Raw genomic sequence first — 21,101 nt, 5'->3', positions numbered from 1 at the left:
TTCATTCCTGTAGCTCATCAAAATAAAGCAGGTGAGAAAAAAAAAAATCCAAGCTGCCCATTTGCTGCGACGGAAGCAGAGAATGAAAAGAAGAGTCGCTTTCTCTCTTCCACCTCTGGGCGTCTTCCCTAAACTGTCCCCAAGACCCCCACCCCCTGTCCCTCCACCCTTTCCAGACTCAGAGCCAACAAGCCCCAAGCGAAGATCACGGACATGCTGCTAGGAGAGGCTCAAAGAAGTCAGTGATTGGCTTACCTTGGAGTTAAGCTTTTAGGGGGAAAGGGAAAAGTCGGATCTACAGGGATCCTCCTGAATTCATAAGATTTTTACATTGAAATGAAATCAAACCACTGTTATCCTCCCAAGCCCACCATTAATTATGATATCATGTCCATGGGCAGAGTTTGCACCCCAGAAATTGTAGATCCACAGCTTTGTGGCAGCACCATGGCCTGAAAACTTGGTGTTGAACCACGGATCCTCATGGATCCTCATGAGTTTTGCTTTGGATTCCCCCCCCCCCCCAAGCTCACCATCCAATCACATATAATGGGCAGAGTTTGCTCCACAGAAACCGTGGATCCACAATTTCTGTGATGCAAACAATGCCCATGGGCATGGTATGTGATTGGATGGTGAGCTTGGGGGGATCCAAAGCAAAAATCATGAGGATCCATGGGAATCCATGGTTCAAATCCAACTTTTTGCTCTAGGGTGCTGCCACGAAGCCATGGATCCATGATTTCTGGGGTGCAAACTCTGGACATGAACATGATAAGTGGTTGGATGCTCAGTTTGGGGGGATCCGAAGCAAAAATCATGAGGATCCGTGGTTTGGAAACATGTTTTTCCACTGTTGTGGCACCACAGATTTGTGGAGGCCTGATTTTTCTGCTGCTGCCTATAGTCTAAGAAAGGATCTACCGCATGATGGTGGTTTCATTTCATTTCACCGTAAAATGCTGATCTTCCACGTTTAGTGAGAGAGGCTCCTGAAGACGCGAAGGAATCAAGTCTTGTACACAGCTGCGATTAGACTAGCTATATACATTCATTTACAACTATAATACAGACGAGCAAAATGCTCCGCACACAATTCACCATCCAACCTCCAACAAGTACATTTATACATGTCCTCTAGGTAAGTGACCAATCAGGTGAAGTGCTGAGTCATGGTCACATCACTCTGGCTGATGCAATCTGGCTGTGTTCCAGATGCCCCTGAGGGGAGGGACGGTGGCTCAATGGTAAAGCATCTGCTTGGGAAGCAGAAAGTCCCAGGTTCAATCCCTGGCATCTCCAAAAAAGGGTCCAGGCAAATAGGTGTGAAAAACTTCAGCTTGAGACCCTGGAGAGCCATGAATGGGGCTGTGGCTCAGGGGTAGAGCATCTGCTTGGGAAGCAGAAGGTCCCAGGTTCAATCCCTGCTATCTCCAAAAAAGGGTCCAGGCAAATAGGTGTGAAAAACCTCAGCTTGAGACCCTGGAGAGCCGCTGCCAGTCTGAGAAGACAAGACTGACTTTGATGGACCAAAGGTCTGATTCAGTAGAAGGCAGCTTCATACGTTCCCCTGTCATCCAGATCATCTAATGTCAATTAGATCCTTTGCTGTCAGCAGTGGTCCGTTGCCTGCACATACACTGACAAGGGGACCCGATAGATGTTGTTTACCTTGACTTCCAGAAAGCTTTTGATAAAGTTCCTCATCAGAGGCTCCTTAGTAAGCTCGAGAGTCATGGAGCAAAAGGACAGGTCCTCTTGATGATGATATTGGATTTATATCCCGCCCTCCACTCCAAAGAGTCTCAGAGCGGCTCACAATCTCCTTTGTCTTTCTCTGCCACAACAGACACCCTGTGAGGTGGGTGGGGCTGGAGAGGGCTCTCACAGCAGCTGCCCTTTCAAGGACAACCTCTGCCAGAGCTCTGGCTGACCCAAGGCCATTCCAGCAGCTTCAAGTGGAAGAGCGGGGAAGCAAACCCGGTTCTCCCAGATAAGAGAGCTCTGGCTGACCCAAGGCCATTCCAGCAGGTGCAAGTGGAGGAGTGGGGAATCAAACCCGGTTCTCCCAGATAAGAGAGCTATGGCTGACGCAAGGCCATTCCAGCAGCTGCAAACGGAGGAGTGGGGAATCAAACCCAGTTCTCCCAGATAAGAGTCTGAGCACTTAACCACTACACCAAACTGGCTCTTTCTCCTTTTTCTCGTGAATAAAAAACTGGCTAATTAATAGGAAACAGAGAGTGAGTATAAATGGGCAATCTTCGCAGTGGAAGATGGTAAGCAATGGGGTGCCATAGGGCTCAGTACTGGGTCCCATGCTCTTTGACTTTGTCATTAATGATTTGGATTTGGGAGTAAGCAGTGAGGTGGCTAAATTTGCAGATGACACTAAATTGCTCAGGGTGGTGAGAACCAGAGAGGATTGTGAGGCACTCCAAAGGGATCTGTTGAGGCTGGGCGAGTGGGCGTCAACGTGGCAGATGCGGTTCAATGTGGCCAAGTGCAAAGTAATGCACATTGGGGTCAAGAATCCCAGCTACAAATACAAGTTGATGGGGTGTGAACTGGCAGAGACTGACCAAGAGAGAGATCTTGGGGTTGTGGTAGAGAACTCACTGAAAATGTCAAGACAGTGTGCGGTTGCAATTAAAAAGGCCAGCGCCATGGTGGGAATTATTAGGAAGGGAATTGAAAACAAATCAGCCAGTATCATAATGCCCCTGTATCAATCGATGGTGCGGTCTCATTTGGAGTACTGTGTACAATTCTGGTCACCGCACCTCAAAAGGGATATTATAGCATTGGAAGAAGTCCAGAAAAGGGCAACAAGAATGATTAAAGGTTTGTAACACTCTCCCTATGAAGAAAGCTTAAAACGCTTGTGGCTCTTTAGCTTGGAGAAATGTCAACTGCGGGGTGACATGATAGAGGTTTACAAGATAATGCCGGGGATGGAGAAAGTAGAGAAAGAAGTACTTTTCTCCCTTTCTCACAATACAAGAACTCATGGGCACTCAATGAAATTGCTGAGCAGTCAGGTGAGAACAGATGAAGTCCTTCTTCACCCAAAGGGTGATTAACATGTGGAAATCACTGCCACAGGAGGTGGTGGTGGCTACAAGCATAGACAGCTTCAAGAGGAAATTGGATAAAATATGGAGCAGAGGTCCATTAGTGGCTATTGGCCTCAGCATTTTATTGGAACTGTCTGGGGCAGGGATGCTCTGTATTCTTGGTGCTTGGGGGGTGGGCAAAGTGGAAGGACTTCTAGTTCCACTTGTGAACCCCCTGATGGCACTTGGGTTGTTTGTTTGTTTTTGGCCACTGTGTGACACAGAGTGTTGAACTGGATGGGCCACTGGCCTGATCCAACAGGGCTTCTCTTATGTTCTTATGTGACACAGAGTACTGGACTGGAGGGGCCATTGGCCTGATCCAACATGGCTTCTCTTCTGTTCTTCTGTGACACAGAGTGTTGGACTGGATGGGCCACTGGCCTGATCCAACAGGGCTTCTCTTCTGTTCTTCTGTGACACAGAGTGTTTGACTGGAGGGGCCATTGGCCTGATCCAACAGGGCTTCTCTTCTGTTCTTCTGTGACACAGAGTGTTGGACTGGATGGGCCACTGGCCTGATCCAACATGGCTTCTCTTCTGTTCTTCTGTGACACAGAGTGTTGGACTGGATGGGCCACTGGCCTGATCCAACATGGCTTCTCTTATGTTCTTCTGTGACTCAGAGTGTTGGACTGGATGGGCCATTGGCCTGATCCAACATGGCTTCTCTTCTGTTCTTCTGTGACACAGATTGTTGGACTGGATGGGCCACTGGCCTGATCCAACAGGGCTTCTCTTATGTGACACAGAGTGCTGGACTGGAAAGGCCATTGGCCTGATCCAACATGGCTTCTCTTATGTTCTTCTGTGACTCAGAGTGTTGGACTGGATGGGCCATTGGCCTGATCCAACAAGGCTTCTCTTCTGTTCTTCTGTGACAGAGTGTTGGACTGGATGGGCCACTGGCCTGATCCAACACGGCTTCTCTTATGTTCTTATGTGACACAGAGTGTTGGACTGGATGGGCCATTGGCCTGATCCAACAGGGCTTCTCTTATGTTCTTATGTGATACAGAGTGTTGGACTGGATGGGCCATTGGCCCGATCCAACATGGCTTCTCTTATGTTCTTCTGTGACACAGAGTGTTGGACTGGATGGGCCACTGGCCTGATCCAACATGGCTTCTCTTATGTTCTTCTGTGACACAGAGTGTTGAGCTGGATGGGCCATTGGCCTGATCCAACATGGCTTCTCTTATGTGACTCAGAGTGTTGAACTGGATGGGCCATTGGCCTGATCCAACATGGCTTCTCTTACATTCTTATGTGACTCAGAGTGTTGGACTGGATGGGCCATTGGCCTGCTCCAACATGGCTTCTCTTATGTTCTTATGTTATGTTCTTTTGCGGGCTCCTTCTTTGGAGAACCCCACCCTCTCACACACACTCTCCTTAAACAGCTTGTAGTTGGACCTCTCTTCACCTTCCATCTGTCCAGACACTGAAGCCAGAACTCCACTTAGCTGGCGTCTCAACTTCTCCCTATACATTTCTGGGGGAAGCTTGTAGTCCATGCAAATTTGCTCAAAATTTTGCAGGAATGCTTCAATGTCCTCTGCTTCCTTGTATAAAGGGTACTTCCATCTATCCCCTTGCACAGCAGCTTCTGGAGGAAGCAGCCGCTTTCCAATTTTTGCCAGTTCAAGCTCATGAGCCAGCCTCATTTTCTCTCTTTCCAGCTCCATCCTGGCTGCATTTTCCTTCTCCTCTTTCAGCATCCTTTCTCTCTCTAACTGGGCTGCATTCTCTTTCTCCTCTTTTAGCATCCTTTTTTTCTCTAATTCTATCCTGGCTGCATTTCCTTTCTCCTTTTGCAGCCCTATCTCGAGCCTGGCCTTCTCAAGGTCTGCCTGCTTAATTTGCAGTTGAAGATGCAAAGTCATCTCACTTGGGCATGCCATCTCTCTCCCTAGTGTTTTCTCCTCAGACATCAAACCAACAGCCCCTGTTTGGATCTTTGTTCTAGGGAGAGGTGTGTCCTCGGGCTTCTCTTTCCCAGACTATCTTGTCTCACTATCCAGTTGATCCAAGAGCTAGAAAATAAACAAAATATCCTTTCACTACCTTTACCAGACCTTACTTGGTCTTGCCAGCACCTACAGAAAATGTGGCTTCCTTAAGCGATTTGGAGTGGTCCAAACATGACAGTATAATCAAAGGCAGCTAGGGACAGGGGCGTTGAGGGAGAGCCCCCAAAACATAAGGGCAGCTTCAGGGGTCTCTTCCCCAAGGCCCAAAAAGATTGAACTAGGGAGTCCTGTTCCAGGGGTAACAAAAGAGTGCACCCCCATCCCACCATTATACCCTAACACCATTGAAGTCCATGGCAACAGAGGGTATAATCAAAGGCAGCTGGGGGGCAGGGGGGGTTGAGGGAGAGCCCCAAAACACCAGGGCAGCTTCAGGGCACTCTTCCCCAAGGAACCCCCAAGGCCCAAAAAGATTGAATTAGGGCGTCCTGTTCCAGGGTTAACCAAAGAGTGCACCCCCATCCCACCATTATACCCTATGGGCCATTGAAGTCCATGGCAACAGAGGGTATAATCAAAGGCAGCTGTGGGACAGGGGCGTTGAGGGAGAGCCCCCAAAACATCAGGACAGCTTCAGGGGACTCTCCCCCAAGGCCCAAAAAGATTGAACCATGGGGTCCCGTTCCAGGGGTAACCAAAGAACGCACCCCCATACCACCATTATACCCTATGGGCCATTGAAGACCATGGCAACAGAGGGTATAATCAAAGACAGTTGCGGGACAGGGGGGTTGAGGGAGAACCCCCAAAACTGCCGGGCAACGTCAAGAGACTCTTCCACAGACAATCCCCAAGGCCGAAAAGATTGGAGTGGGGGTTCCTACCTGTGGGCTCTCGCAAATGATCGCAGAGTCCAAGAGGGGTGGGGGGGAGGCGCAGAGAAAGGGATGGATCTGACCCTCCTCTGTTTCAAAACCAGCCCCCTGCAGCAGAGTTACTCCCGAGGTGCCCCACTGAATTGCACAGGGCTCCGCAGCCTGGCTGGAGTTCCTCCTAAAAAGGGGGGGGGGGCGCCTTTTCCCTTCCTCTGCAGCACCGAAAGGGTTAAGCCCTCCGAGAAGCTGTCTAGAGAGGCCGTGCAATGGGGGGGGGGGAGGAAGGGGCCTTGAGGGGGGGCGTGGGCAGGTTTTGCATTTGCAGGGCAAAGGAGGGGGCTGCAAAGAAGCAGCAGCTGCAAGATCTTCGTGGGGGTCTCCTTAGAAGTAAGGCACGGGCGGGATCAGCTTCCAGATCTTGCAAGAGGGAGGGAGGCTGCAATCGCTCTCAGTCGGGGTTGCCAACTCCCGCGAAGTTGTTGGACGTTTGGAGGGGGGTGGGGGATCTGGAAAATGCCCAGATTGGGCACCGGGAAAGGTGACTTGAGAGGGGAATAAAACCAGAGAATCCTCCCGCCCCATCCCAGGACGGCCATTTTCTCCCGGGTGGGCGTGGGGAGGGGACGGATCACTTTCTGAAAAAAACCTGGCATTTGATTGGAAAACAGTGGGGGGGGGGGGAGGGAAGAAGAAGAAGATTCCATGTCATGTTGTTTCATCTGGCTGAAAACCTGATTGTGAAGTTGGGGATGCCAAGAGACACTCTGAAACTCATCCGTATTACCCTTGAGCCTCCAGATGTGCGCAAGTCAGGAGTGGTCCAAATGTGACAGTGACGTGTCATGTGACATCAATTCCACCCCCCTCTTCCCACCCACCCCCCCAGCCTGACCCAGGCCTCACAGAAGTCCAAAATACGTTGGCAGCCTTTATATTCCCTGAGACTCACTGGTCCCTGGTGCTCCTCTTCTGCCTCTCCCAGAATTCAGTAAAAAGTATTTTAAAATGTGTTGAATGTACACAAGGGCGAGGGGCGTGTGTGTGTGAAGCAGGGTACAAACTGCAAGTGGAATAGAAAATCCTGAAAAACACCCTTCTTTCCTCCTTTGTCACAGGAACAGGAAGCGGAGAGATGCTGTTGAGCAGTCGTCTTTTCAGAGGGGTGGAAATGGCTGCTGCTCCCCCAATCCAGGTGAGGAGTTGGAGCAGGGGGCAGCCTGGGTCCCCCCCTTCTTTCTTAGGGGGGCTTTTGCTCCTACAGATTCCAAAAGATGTCTAGGTGAGAGAGGACAGTCCCTGAAGCTTTACATCCTGTACCTTCCCAGTCAACTTCCTTCCAGGATTCCGTCTCTGCCTGGCATGATCTCTGAAAAGGAGGGAATCTTCTTTTTCTTCCAGGGTCCCTTTTCCTTTGAGGAGGTGTCCGTCTCTTTCACGGAGGCAGAGTGGGCCCTGCTGGATCCAGGACAAAGAGCTCTCTACTGGGAAGTCATGCTGGAGAACTACGGGAATGTGGTCTCTCTGGGTAAGGATCTTTCCTAGGCATCAAAGGTGTTCATGGCTGCCATTGGGATGTGGAATGTGTCAAAAAATTGAACAAGTACACCGTTTTGACTCCTGTTCCACTACTTGCCCAGGGACAACTGAAACCAGTGTCCTGGACTCCTGGCCTGAGGCATAGGTGGGATGAAAAGGCCTCAGAAAGACTCCGGAGATCCTCTTCCTTTGTGGTCAGGCTTTTCAACACTCCTTTCCCCTGGAGGGGATTAGAAACCTCTGCTCTGACAGTTGCTGCAGAAAACTCTTGTGTCAAGAGTTGAGTCCCCAGCCTCATTCAGAGACTCAACAGCCAGAGCTCCGTAGATCTTTTATTGTGTGTCGATAAGCGGGAGGAAAACACTTATCTCTCCGTACCAACAAAAAGCCATATTCCCTGAGTTTTCCTCAAGGTTTCCTTCACAAAACATAATATGTGTTTACCTTTCTAATAACAAAACTGGCACGGTTAACATAGGTAACGAGGGTAATGACTGGTTCCAAAGTTCTCGCTTCTGGCATTTCGTTAGATTTCACTGGTCCAGAGGGTCCTCGCCTTTATTCTTAGATATAGGAATTCCTTTGAAACCTCTTGATCTGTACCTGAATGTCTGCTCACGGGCATTAGGATGGAAAATTGTAGTTTTCTAGAATGCGTATGATGCCAAGGGTATTTTTCAGGCCCTTTGCCTTAGATATTCAGCTTGGTTACAGAAAATGTGTAAAAAGCAAAACTTCCACTCTGCGGTGTCGTCCTGACCTTTAGGCTAGGAAGCCTGTTTGGAGGTATGAAAACTGTTTATAGTTGAAGATTTTGGATTTATATCCTGCCCTATACTCTGAATCTCAGAGTCTCAGAGCGGTCACAATCTCCTCTACCTTCCTCCCCTCCACAACAAACACCCTGTGAGGTAGGTGGGGCTGAGAATTATTTTACAGCAGCTGCCCTTTCAAGGACAGCTTCTATGAAAGCTATGGCTGACCCAAGGCCATCTCAGCAGGTGCAAGTGGAGGAGCGGGGAATCAAACCCTGTTCTCCCAGATAAGAGAGCTCTGGCTGACCCAAGGCCATCTCAGCAGGTGCAAGTGGAGGAGTGGGGAATCAAACCCGGTTCTCCCAGATAAGAGAGCTCTGGCTGACCCAAGGCCATTCCAGCAGCTGCAAGTGGAGGAGTGGGGAATCAAACCCGGTTCTCCCAGATAAGAGAGCTCTGGCTGACCCAAGGCCATTCCAGCAAGTGCAAGTGGAGGAGTGAGGAATCAAATCCTGTTCTCCCAGATAAGAGAGCTCTGGCTGACCCAAGGCCATTCCAGCAGCTGCAAGTGGAGGAGTGGGGAATCAAACCCGGTTCTCCCAGATAAGAGCGCTATGGCTGACCCAAGGCCATTCCAGCAGCTGCAAGTGGAGGAGTGGGGAATCCAACCCGGTTCTCCCAGATAAGAGAGCTATGGCTGACCCAAGGCCATTCCAGCAGGTGCAAGTGGAGGAGTGGGGAATCAAACCCGGTTCTCCCAGATAAGAGAGCTGTGGCTGACCCAAGGCCATTCCGGCAGCTGCAAGTGGAGGAGTGGGGAATCAAGCCCGGTTCTGCCAGATAAGAGAGCTATGGCTGACCCAAGGCCATTCCAGCAGCTGCAAGTGGAGGAGTGGAGAATCAAACCCGGTTCCTCCAAATAAGAGAGCTATGGCTGACCCAAGGCCATTCCAGCAGCTGCAAGTGGAGGAGTGGGGAATCAAACCCGGTTCTCCCAGATAAGAGAGCTGTGGCTGACCCAAGGCCATTCCAGCAGCTGCAAGTGGAGGAGTGGGGAATCCAACCCGGTTCTCCAGATAAGAGAGCTGTGGCTGACCCAAGGCCATTCCAGCAGGTGCAAGTGGAGGAGTGGGGAATCAAACCCGGTTCTCCCAGATAAGAGAGCTATGGCTGACCCAAGGCCATTTCAGCAGGTGCAAGTGGAGGAGTGGGGAATCAAACCCGGTTCTCCCAGATAAGAGAGCTATGGCTGACCCAAGGCCATTCCGGCAGCTGCAAGTGGAGGAGTGGGGAATCAAACCCTGTTCTCCCAGATAAGAGAGCTCTGGCTGACCCAAGGCCATTCCAGTAGGTGCAAGTGGAGGAGTGGGGAATCCAACCCGGTTCTCCCAGATAAGAGAGCTCTGGCTGACCCAAGGCCATTCCAGCAGCTGCAAGTGGAGGAGTGGGGAATCAAACCCGGTTCTCCCAGATAAGAGAGCTATGGCTGACCCAAGGCCATTCCAGCAGGTGCAAGGGGAGGAGTGGGGAATCAAACCCGATTTTCCCAGATAAGAGTCCGCACACTTCGCCACTACATCAAACTAGTTAGCAAGGTACATTGCCTTCCTTGTGTTTCCTAGTTTCTGCAAATGGAAAAAATTGACTTTTCTACTGTAAAAGTAAATGCTTTTGGCTTGGTAGAGGAAGAAGACTGCAGATTTATACCCTGCCCTTCTCTCTGAATCGGAGACTCATTACATTTGTTACGTAAGAACATTGAAGAAGCCATGTTTGATAAAGCTAATGGCCCATCCAGTCCAACACTCTGTGCCTCCAGAGAAAATTCTCTTTCCAAGTGAGCTAGCAGAGAGTGGGTATCCTTCACAGTTATGTCAAGGCAACAAGCAAGGAATATTCATGGGACTTTTCTCCTTCACTTCTAGCAGCTCTTAGTTTGGTATAATGATAAAGCCCGGTGGGTGAGGCGGGAGGGAGGCCTTCTGGAGCCTGGAATCTGGAGGTTTGAAAGTTCCTTCTGGGCAAGGCCTCAGCTGTGGCTCTGGAAAGGTGGTGATATCCTTAAATCCTGGCTATTCTTTGGGAAGGGGGGGGGGGTTAGTTAAGGTCAGTCAAGGTAGAGGAGGTAAAGGACTGTCATTAACAGTCCTTGGCAATACTTTCTTGCTGCCATCACATAGTTGCCGTTGGACTTTTCCAGCCTTCCCAGGTGCTAACTGTCTCTCTCTCATTATTCCAGCAAAGGCTGAACAGAGGAAGGAGGAGGGTGAGGAACTTCATCTCCAGTTGCCAGACAGAATTAATAATGAAGACATGAAAGGAAACACCAGAGATAAAGGCAGACATAAAAGAAAGAAAGACAGGCACTTGGCTGCAAACAGAGATGGAAGCAAGTGCAACATATATTTTCCAAAGCACAATGCAATGAAAAGTAAGTCCATTCAGTGTGGAAAGTACTTCAAATATAGATCACAACTTCCTGTGAACCAAAGAGCAAACAGAGGAGAGAAACCTTCAGATTGCGGAAAGAAATTCAGTCAGAGTAGCAATCGCCAACAGCAAAGAATACACAAAGAGGATAAACGTTTTCAGTGTTTAGAGTGTGGAAGGAGATTCAGTACGAGTGGCCATCTTCACTGGCATCAAAGATCCCACACAGGGGAGAAACCTTTTGAATGCTCAGAGTGTGGAAAGGGATTCAGTCACACTGGCAATCTTCAAAGACATCAGACAACCCACACAGGTGAAAAACCTTTTGAATGCTCAGAGTGTGGGAAGAGATTCAATCAGAATTCCAATCTTCAAGAGCATCAAAGAACTCACACAGAGGAGAAATCTTTTGAATGCTCAGAATGTGGAAAGGGATTCAGAACAAGTGGACATCTTCAGCAGCATCAAAGAACCCACACAGGGGAGAAACCTTTTAAATGCTCAGAGTGTGGAAAGAGATTCAGTTGGAGTGGCAGTCTTCAATATCATCAGAGAACCCACACAGGGGAGAAACCTTTTGAATGCTCAGAGTGTGGAAAGAGATTTAGTCAGAGTTTCATTCTTCAAAAGCATCAAAGAACCCACACAAGAGAGAAACCTTTTGCATGCTTAGAGTGTGGAAAGAGATTCAGTCAGAGTGACAGTCTTCAAAGACATCAGCGAATCCACACAGGGGAGAAACCTTTGGAATGCTCAGAGTGTGGGAAAAGATTCAATCAGAGTGGTAATCTTCAACGGCATCAGAGAACCCACACAGCGGAGGAACCTTTTGAATACTCAGAGTGTGATATGAGATTCAGAACAAGTGGGCATCTTCAGCAGCATCAAAGAACTCACACAGAGGAGAAACGTTTTGAATGCTCAGAGTGTGGGAAGAGATTCAGTATGAGGGGCAATCTTAAAAACCATCAGAGAACCCACACAGGGGAGAAACCTTTTGAATGCTCAGAGTGTGGAAAGAGATTTAGTCAGAGTTCCACCCTTCGAAAGCATCAAATAACCCACACAAGAGAGAAACTTTTTGAATGCTCAGAGTGTGGGAAGAGATTCAGTATGAGTTCCACCCTTCGAAAGCATCAAATAACCCACACGAGGAAGAAACCATTTGAATGCTCAGAGTGTGGAAAGAAATTCAGTCAGAATGGTAATCTTCAACGGCATCAAAGAATCCACACAGGGGGGAAACCTTTTGAATGCTCAGAGTGTGGAAAGAGATTCATTCAGAGGGGCCATCTTCAACGTCATCAAAGAATCCACACAGGGGAGAAACCTTTTGAATGCTCAGAGTGTGGAAAGAGATTCAGTTGGAGTGGCAGTCTTCAATATCATCAGAGAACCCATACAGGGGAGAAACCTCTGAATACGCAGAGAGTGGAAAGAGATTCAGTGAGAGGGGAAACCTTGAACTGCATTAATAAACCCAGCCAGGGAAGAAACCATTTGAATGCTCAGAATGTGGAAAGAGATGCAGTCTGAGTTTCAGCTTTGAATGGATTGCCATAGAGGAGGAGAAGAAAAAGATTATGATATTGGATTTATATTCCACCCATCACTCTGAATCTCAGAGTGGCTTATGATCTCCTTTAGCTTCTTCCCTCACAGCAGACACCCTGTGAGGTGGGTGGGAATGAGAGAGCTCTATCAGAAGATGCCCTTTCAAGGACAGGTCTGCTAAAGCCATGGCTGACTCAAGGCCATTCCAGCAGCTGCAAGTGGAGGTGTGGGGAATCAAACTCAGTTCTCTGAGATAAGAGTCCGCACACTTAACCACTATACCAAACTGTCTCCACGGATGCAATGTTAGTAGGCATTAAGAAGTGCTCTGTGGATTACATGTTATTAGTTATTCAGAAATCACATGATCCTCTCATCTTCAGCAACGTTAGTCCAAGTGCTGCAAGCAACTGCTTCAGTGCGAGTGTTGAATTGTAGAACATTGTAGTGCAGACTTTAAATCTCGTATGTGAATATAGTGTATTCTTTGGTGTGTTATAGACTGTGAAATTGACATGATATATTGCTCTGCTATAAATGCGAGAGAGTTTGTACATAAAGAAAGATTGAACACAGGGTCAGTAATTTTTTGAGAAGTGGTAAAGCAGCACTTTACCCTATCTCTGAGCCTCAGACCTCAGAGAGGGGCTATAGGGGAGTGGGTGGGGAAGGAGGATCCTAACTGAGCCTGCTTCCCTTCTACTGCTCTGATGTTGTCCCTTTGACGTGCAAATCGCTACTCTCCGGGAAACTTCTTCCCTCCCTCCCGGCCTGACACTATTTCTCCACATCCTGCTAGCCTCTTCCATCTTGGCACCATAAGGACAATCCCCCCCCCCTACCACCTTTGCGTTCTGCCCCGATGCAGTGTCTTTATCATGATTCTAGAAAAGGAGACGCCCTACCCAAGTGGGGAATCTCATGGACAGCTCGGGGTGGGGTGGGGGGGCAGAGAGACACACTCCCCCCCACTCCCGCAAATCCCTGAGGCTCCGCTAGGTAGGATGGAATTCTTCACTGCCACAGGAGGTGGCGGCAGCTGCAAGCATAGCCAGCTTCAACAGAGGATTGGATAAGCACGTGGAGCAGAGGTCCATCAGTGGCTGTTAGCCACAGGGTCTAGATGGAATTCTGTCTGAGGCAGTGATACTTTGTACTCTTGGTGCTTGGGGGGGCAACAGTGGGAGGGCTTCTAGTGTCCTGGCCCGACTGGTGGACTTCCTTATGGCACCTGGTTTTTTTGGCCACTGTGTGACACAGAGTGTTACGACTGGATGGGCCATTGGCCTGATCCAACATGGCTTCTCTTATGTTCTCATATCTGGGGCAGTGATGCTCTGTATTCTGGGTGGTTGGGGGGGGCAACAGTGGGAGGGCTTCTAGTGTCCTGGCCCCACTGATGGACTTCTTGATGGCACCTGGTTTTCTTGGCCACTGTGTGACACAGAGTGTTGGGCTGGATGGGCAATTGGCTTGATCCAACATGGCTTCTCTTATGTTCTTATGTGACACAGAGTGTTGGACTGGATGGGCCATTGGCCTGATCCAACATGGCTTCTCTTCTGTTCTTCTGTGACACAGAGTGTTGAGCTGGATGGACCATTGGCCTGATACAACGTGGCTTCTCTTATGTTCTTATGTGACACAGAGTGTTGGACTGGATGGGCTATTGGCCTGATCCAACATGGCTTCTCTTCTGTTCTTCTGTGACACAGAGTGTTGGGCTGGATGGGCCACTGGCCTGATCCAACGTGGCTTCTCTTATTTTCTTATGTGACACAGAGTGTTGGACTGGGGGGGCCATTGGCCTGATCCAACATGGCTTCTCTTATGTTCTTATGTGACACAGAGTGTTGGACTGGATGGGCCATTGGCCTGATCCAACAGGGCTTCTCTTATGTTCTTATGTGACACAGAGTGTTGGACTGGAGGGGCCATTGGCCTGATCCAACAGGGCTTCTCTTATGTTCTTATGTGACACAGAGTGTTGGACTGGAGGGGCCATTGGCCTGATCCAACAGGGCTTCTCTTATGTTCTTATGTGACACAGAGTGTTGGACTGGATGGGCCATTGGCCTGATCCAACATGGTTTCTCTTATGTTCTCATATCTGGGGCAGTGATGCTCTGTATTCTAGGTGGTTGGGGAGGCAACACTGGGAGGGCTTCTAGTGTCCTGGCCCCACTGGTGGACCTCCTGATGGCACCTGGTTTTCTTGGCCACAGTGTGACACAGAGTGTTGGACTGGATGGGCCATTAGCCTGATCCAACATGGCTTCTCTCATGTTCTTATGTGACTCAGAGTGTTGGACTGGAGGGGCCACTGGCCTGATCCAGCATGGCTTCTCTTATGTTCTTATGTGACTCAGAGTGTTGGACTGGATGGGCCATTGGCCTGATCCAACATGGCTTCTCTCATGTTCTTATGTGACTCAGAGTGTTGGACTGGAGGGGCCACTGGCCTGATCCAGCATGGCTTCTCTTATGTTCTTATGTGACTCAGAGTGTTGGACTGGAGGGGTCATTGTCCTGATCCAACATGGCTTCTCTTATGTTCTTATGTGGCACAGAGTGTTGGACTGGATGGGCCATTGGCCTGATCCAACATGGCTTCTCTTATGTTCTTATGTGACACAGAGTGTTGTACTGGATGGGCCATTGGCCTGATCCAACATGGCTTCTCTTATGTTCTCATATCTGAGACAGTGATGCTCTATATTCTGGGTGCTTGTGGGGGGGCAACACTGGGAGGGCTTCTAGTGTCCTGTCCCCACTGGTGGATCTCCTGATGGCACCTGGTTTTCTTGGCCACTGTGTGACACAGAGTGTTGGACAGGATGGGCCATTGGCCTGATCCAACATGGCTTCTCTTATGTTCTTATGTGGCACAGAGTGTTGGACTGGATGGGCCATTGGCCTGATCCAACATGGCTTCTCTTATGTTCTTATGTGACACAGAGTGTTGTACTGGATGGGCCATTGGCCTGATCCAACATGGCTTCTCTTATGTTCTCATATCTGAGACAGTGATGCTCTATATTCTGGGTGCTTGTGGGGGAGGGCTTCTAGTGTCCTGTCCCCACTGGTGGATCTCCTGATGGCACCTGGTTTTCTTGGCCACTGTGTGACACAGGGTGTTGGACCTGATGTGCCATTGGCCTGATCCAACATGGCTTCTCTTTTGTTCTCATATCTGGGGCAGTGATGCTCTGTATTCTGGGTGCTTGGGGGGGGGAAGGCAAGAGAAGCGCTTCCGTTTCGCCCCTTCCCCCCCCTCGAAGCATGGCCCAGCCAAGTTTGGAGAAAAGAAAGGGAGAAGCTGCAGGCCCAGATCCAAGAGGCTCCCTCCAGATCCACTCACCCTCCAGGACGCTCCCCCCCCCCAAAAAAAAAGGAATCGGGAGCCTCCAGGGGGTGGGAGGGAGAACCTCAATGCTGGGGGATGGGAACCCAGAAACCTGGGAGGGGTGATGAACGCCCCCCCCCCACGACTCTCTCCCCCACCTTCTTCTCTTCAGTTCTGGCATTTCTGGACTACTCTGCCTCTCCCAGGAACTGGCTAACGAGAGACCTTAGGCGGACTGGGGGGACCCTTCCTAAGAGCCTCCTGCTGCCTTCAGTGGAGGGGGGGGGGGATGACACGAGCCTGCCTTACAGGGTTGTTGTGAGAATTCTTTGAAGCTCATATACACCTGGAGATCACATACGTGTGAATGCCGAATGCAGGACCCGTTCGGCCCAGGGGGCAGCCCCGCGATCCGAAGGGCTAGCAAAAAGCATAACTTCCCTGCAGGGGAGGCAGATTCTGGCACCCCTTGCTTTCCACTGGGACTTGGCCTGTGGATCGTTTCTTTCACCTTTGTAAAGATTTGAACATATGAACAAACATATGAACATATGAAGCTGCCTTATACTGAATCAGACCCTCGGTCCATCAAAGTCAGTATTGTCTTCTCAGACTGGCAGCGGCTCTCCAGGGTCTCCAGCTGAGGTTTTTCACACCTATTTGCCTGGACCCTTTTTTGGAGATGCCAGGGATTGAACCTGGGACCTTCTGCTTACCAAGCAGATACTGAGCTACCATCCCTCCCTTAAAGTTGCCTTCATTCCTTGTGAACATATGAAGCTGCCTTATACTGAATCAGACCCTCGGTCCATCCAAGTCAGTATTGTCTACTCAGACTGGCAGCAGCTCTCCAGGGTCTCAAGTGGAGGTTTTTCACACCTATTTGCCTGGCCCCTTTTCTGGAGATGCCGGGGATTGAACCTGGGACCTTCTGCTTCTGCTTCTGATTTACAGCAGGGGTGTCAAACTCATTTGTTAGGAGGGCCGGAGCTGACATAAATGAGACCTTGTTGGGACGGGCCATGAGTGTACCTATTTAAGATTAGGTAGCAGAGATATAAACTTTATAAAGAACACAGACAAACACATACATATTTTTAAAAAACTTAAAACATGCTTAAAATGTTAGCACTCATTGGTCTTAAAGGTGCTCTCTTTGCATTTCTCCCATGGGATCGAACTGGGGAAAGGAAACTGGCTCTTTCCTTCCTTCCCCAGGGGACCAGGAGGGGAGCCTCAGCCCACAGAAGGAAGAGAGGCTTGGCTCAGTAGCTCTGCTGTGCAAATAAGAGAGCCTGGCAAAGAAGAAGAAGATATTGGATTTATATTCTGCCCTCCGCTCCGAAAAGTCTCAGAGCAGCCTACAATCTCCTTTACCTTCCTCCCCCACAACAGACACCCTGTGAGGTGGGTGGGGCTGAGAGGGCTCTCCAGAAGCTGCCCTTTCAAGGACAGAGTCTCAGAGCGGCTCACAATCTCCTTTCCCTTCCTCCCCCACAACAGACACCGTGTGAGGTAGATGAAGATATTGGATTTATATCCCGCCCTCCACTCCGAAGAGTCTCAGAGTGGCTCACAATCTCCTTTCCCTTCCTCCCCCACAACAGACACCCTGTGAGGTAGATGAAGATATTGGATTTATATCCCACCCTCCACTCCGAAGAGTCTCAGAGCGGCTCACAATCTCCTTTCCCTTCTTCCCCCACAACAGACACCCTGTGAGGTAGATGAAGATATTGGATTTATATCCCGCCCTCCACTCCGAAGAGTCTCAGAGCAGCTCACAATCTCCTTTACCTTCCTCCCCCACAACAGACACCCTGTGAGGTGGGTGGGGCTGGAGAGGGCTCTCACAGCAGCTGCCCTTTCAAGGACAACCTCTGCCAGAGCTATGGCTGACCCAAGGTCATCCCAGCAGGGGCAAGGGGAGGAGTGGGGAATCAAACCCGGTTCTTGGTTCTCCCAGATAAGAGTCCGCACACTTAACCACTACACCAAACTGGCTCTCTGTCTGTGGAAACCCTGTCTGTGGAGGAATACCGTATGGGAGGAAGGAGGGAACATCCCCACACACGCACATACAGCCCTAGCAGGAGAACTCCCTTCCCTGAAGTAGTAAAAGAGAAACACAAAACAAGCCATTTTTGGGGAACAGCACCAGGTGAGTGAAGTTCTTCTATCCATCTTCACTCCTTGCATTTTGCTTCCTCCATGGAAAGGAAAGAGGGCCTTGGTTGTAGGAAACGTTTTTCCAGCCAGCAGGATCCTGGGGCAGGAAGGGTTAACTGAGGAATCCTGCCAGGAAAGAGGGACAAGAACCATCAGAAGCCAAAAGTCAATCCCCAGAGAGGGGGGCAGGATCTTCTGACTTCACCTGAGCCCAAAAGCCTCACCCACAAGACAGATTGTAGCACTCCCCACCCAGAAAGTCTTTTTGGACTTTTCTATCCTGTCATGGTCACTGATGTTGTCCTGCCCTTTGTAACTTCACTGGGCTACTTTAGACAGCTTTTTAGAGGAAGGGAAAGAGCCCCGTGGCGCAGAGTGTTAAAGCTGCAGTACTGCAGTCCTAAGCTCTGCTCATGACCTGAGTTTGATCCCTGATGGAAGCTGGTTCAGGTAGCCTGCTCCAGGTTGACTCAGCCTTCCATCCTTCCGAGGTCGGTCAAAGGAGTACCCAGCTTGCTGGGGGGGAAGTGTAGAGGACTGGGGAAGGCAATGGCAAACCAGCCCGTAAAAAGTCTGACATGAAAATGTTGTGAAAGCAACATCACCCCAGAGTTGGAAACGTCTGCTGCTTGCACAGGGAACTGCCTTTACCCCGTGGCGCAGAGTGGTAAAGCTACAGTACTGAAGTCGGAGCCCTCTGCTCACGACCTGCATTCGATCCCAGCAGAAGCTGGTTCAGGTAGCCGGCTCAAGTTTGACTGAGCCTTCCACCCTACCTAGGTCAGTAAAATGAGGACCCAGCTTGCTGGGGGGAAAGCGTAGAGGACTGAGGAAGGCAATGGCAAACCACCCTGTAAAAAGTCTGCCGTGAAAATTCACATCACCCAGAGTTGGAAACGACTGGTGCTTGCACAGGGGACCTTTCCTTTCCTTAGAGAAAGGGAGGATAAATACACCCATGCAATAAAAACAGGGAGGGGGAAAACAATGCTGTTTTCCTTGCATTGCTGCCTGGAATCTCAGTGGGAAAGAGGATCTTTACCTGCGGGTGGTGGCAGGGGAGTCGCTGAAAGAGAGAGATTCGTTTTATTTATTTATTTGTAGTGTTCAGACCCCGCCTTTCCTCTGAAGTCAGGGTGGCTCAAAGCAAGAATTAAAACAGGACAAGTCAAAAATCAAGACGACGCCACTCAAATCTGCCCCTTTCCAGATGCCAACTATCCAGATGCCAGCCATTCCCCTCCCGAGCCTGGCAAAGAAGCTTGCCTTGATGTGCCTCCTAAAAATCTCCAACCGGGGTCTCCCCCTTGCCTCTTCCAGGAGACCAACAGACAGGGAGGGAGATGGAAGTAAGAACCCCCCCCCCGGAAGCTAAGCTGGCCAGCCAGAGTGGGGGGGGCAGCTGAAAAGGCGGGCAGCCAGAAGACTGTGGTTGGCACCAGCCAGAGGGGGGGGCAGCCAGAAAAGGCGGGCAGCCAGAAGACTGTGGTTGGCACCCAGGGAACAGCTAGGAGGAAAGGGTCCTTCAGGAAGACACCCACAACCTTGAGGGGGGGTTGCTTTCTGCAGAGGTTGAAGGCACCCTCCCTCCTCCTGAAACCTCAGACAAAAACATCTCCCCAGCTCTCTCTTCTGGACTGACCAGGCACCCTTGAGTGAGTCAGACTCTCTCAGCCCTGCCTACCTCACAAGGGTGTTGGCACAAGGCTACAAAGAGGAAGGGAGAACCCCGTATGCCGGATTGGCCAGGAATTCTCCACACGCACCCTGAACCCAGTGCTCCCCATTCACGCATCTCCAACCCCCCCCCCCCCAATGGCCTCCCTCTTAAACAAGAAGATCAGGAAGAAGAAGATATTGGATTTATATCCCACCCTCCACTCCAAAGAGTCTCAGTGCGGCTCACAATCTCCTTTTCCTTCCTCCCCACAACAGACACCCTATGAGGTAGATGAAGATATTGGATTTATATCTCGCCCTCCACTCCGAAGAGTCTCAGAGCGGCTCACCATCTCCTATACCTTCTTCCCCCCACAACAGACACCCTGTGAGGTAGATGAAGATATTGGATTTATATCCCGCCCTCCACTCCGAAGAGTCTCAGAGCGGCTCACAATCTCCTTTACCTTCCTCCCCCACAACAGACACCCTGTGAGGTAGATGAAGATATTGGATTTATATCCCGCCCTCCACTCCGAAGAGTCTCAGAGCGGCTCACAATCTCCTTTACCTTCCTCCCCCACAACAGACACCCTGTGAGGTAGATGAAGATATTGGATTAATATCCCGCCCTCCACTCCGAAGAGTCTCAGAGTGGCTCACAAGCTCCTTTCCCTTCCTCCCCCACAACTGACACCCTGTGAGGTGGGTGGGGCTGAGAGGGCTCTCCCAGAAGCTGCCCTTTCAAGGACAGAGTCTCAGAGCGGCCTACAATCTCCTATATCTTCTCCCCCCACAACAGACACCCTGTGATGTGGGTGGGGCTGAGAGGGCTCTCACAGCAGCTGCCCTTTCAAGCACAACCTCTGCCAGAGCTAGGGCTGACCCAAGGCCATTCCAGCAGGTTCAAGTGGAGGAGAGGGGAATCAAACCCCGTTCTCCCAGACAAGAGAGCTATGGCTGACCCAAGGCCATTCCAGCAGCTGCAAGTGGAGGAGTGGGGAATCAACCCCGGTTCTCCCAGATAAGAGAGCTCTGGCTGACTCAAGGCAATTTCAGCAGATGAACATATGAAGCTGCCTTATAATGAATCAGACCCTCGGTCCATCGAAGTCAGTATTGTCTACTCAGACTGGCAGAGGCTCTCCAGGGTCTCAAGCTAAGGTTTTTCACATCTATTTGCCTGGACCCTTTTAGTTGGAGATGCCAGGGACTGAACCTGGAACCTTAAGCTTACCAAGCAGATGCTCTACCACTGAGCCACTGTCCCTCCCCAATGCAAGTGGAGGAATGGGGAATCAAACCCGGTTCTCCCGGATAAGAGAGCTCTGGCTGACTCAAAGCCATTCCAGCAGCTGCAAGTGGAGGAGTGGGGAATCAAACCCGGTTCTCCCAGATAAGAGTCTGCACACTTCACCAAACTGGCTCTCTCTCTTTGGTCTCTCAGCCCGAACTCCAAATAAGAGGACACAGGTGGACACTTCTCTGAGTCAATCTGGTCTCCTCTGACCATCAGCAGCTCTTTCTCTGAGGTCTCCAGAGTAGAGGGGCCTTCTCCATCACAGGCTATCCAGTTATTTTACCTGTTCAATACCTGCTGCCAGGAATTGCTACGTGCCAACCGACGCTCTCCCACTGCCCCACTCCCCCCGGCTAGAATATCCGCTCTGTTTTCTGGCAGAGGCTAA

At 50.2% G+C, this 21,101-nt stretch overlaps 1 protein-coding gene across 1 annotated transcript in view; it reads left to right on the top strand.

Moving 5' to 3' along the window:
• The window catches only part of LOC132591055 (H-2 class II histocompatibility antigen, E-S beta chain-like), a gene marked incomplete at its 3' end in the record, with an annotated part of 29,957 nt that extends 19,271 nt beyond the window's left edge, over nt 1-10,686 (top strand). Inside the window, exon 6 of the mRNA XM_060263936.1 lies at nt 10,495-10,686. Within this exon, the coding sequence (XP_060119919.1) occupies nt 10,495-10,686 (192 nt within the window). The remainder of the gene's footprint in view (nt 1-10,494) is intronic.
• Nucleotides 10,687-21,101: the final 10,415 nt, after the last annotated feature.

This window comes from Heteronotia binoei, unplaced genomic scaffold, assembly GCF_032191835.1.
Source record: "Heteronotia binoei isolate CCM8104 ecotype False Entrance Well unplaced genomic scaffold, APGP_CSIRO_Hbin_v1 ptg001397l, whole genome shotgun sequence".
Taxonomy (NCBI): domain Eukaryota; kingdom Metazoa; phylum Chordata; class Lepidosauria; order Squamata; family Gekkonidae; genus Heteronotia; species Heteronotia binoei.
This window is presented reverse-complemented; position numbering and strand designations above follow the sequence as displayed.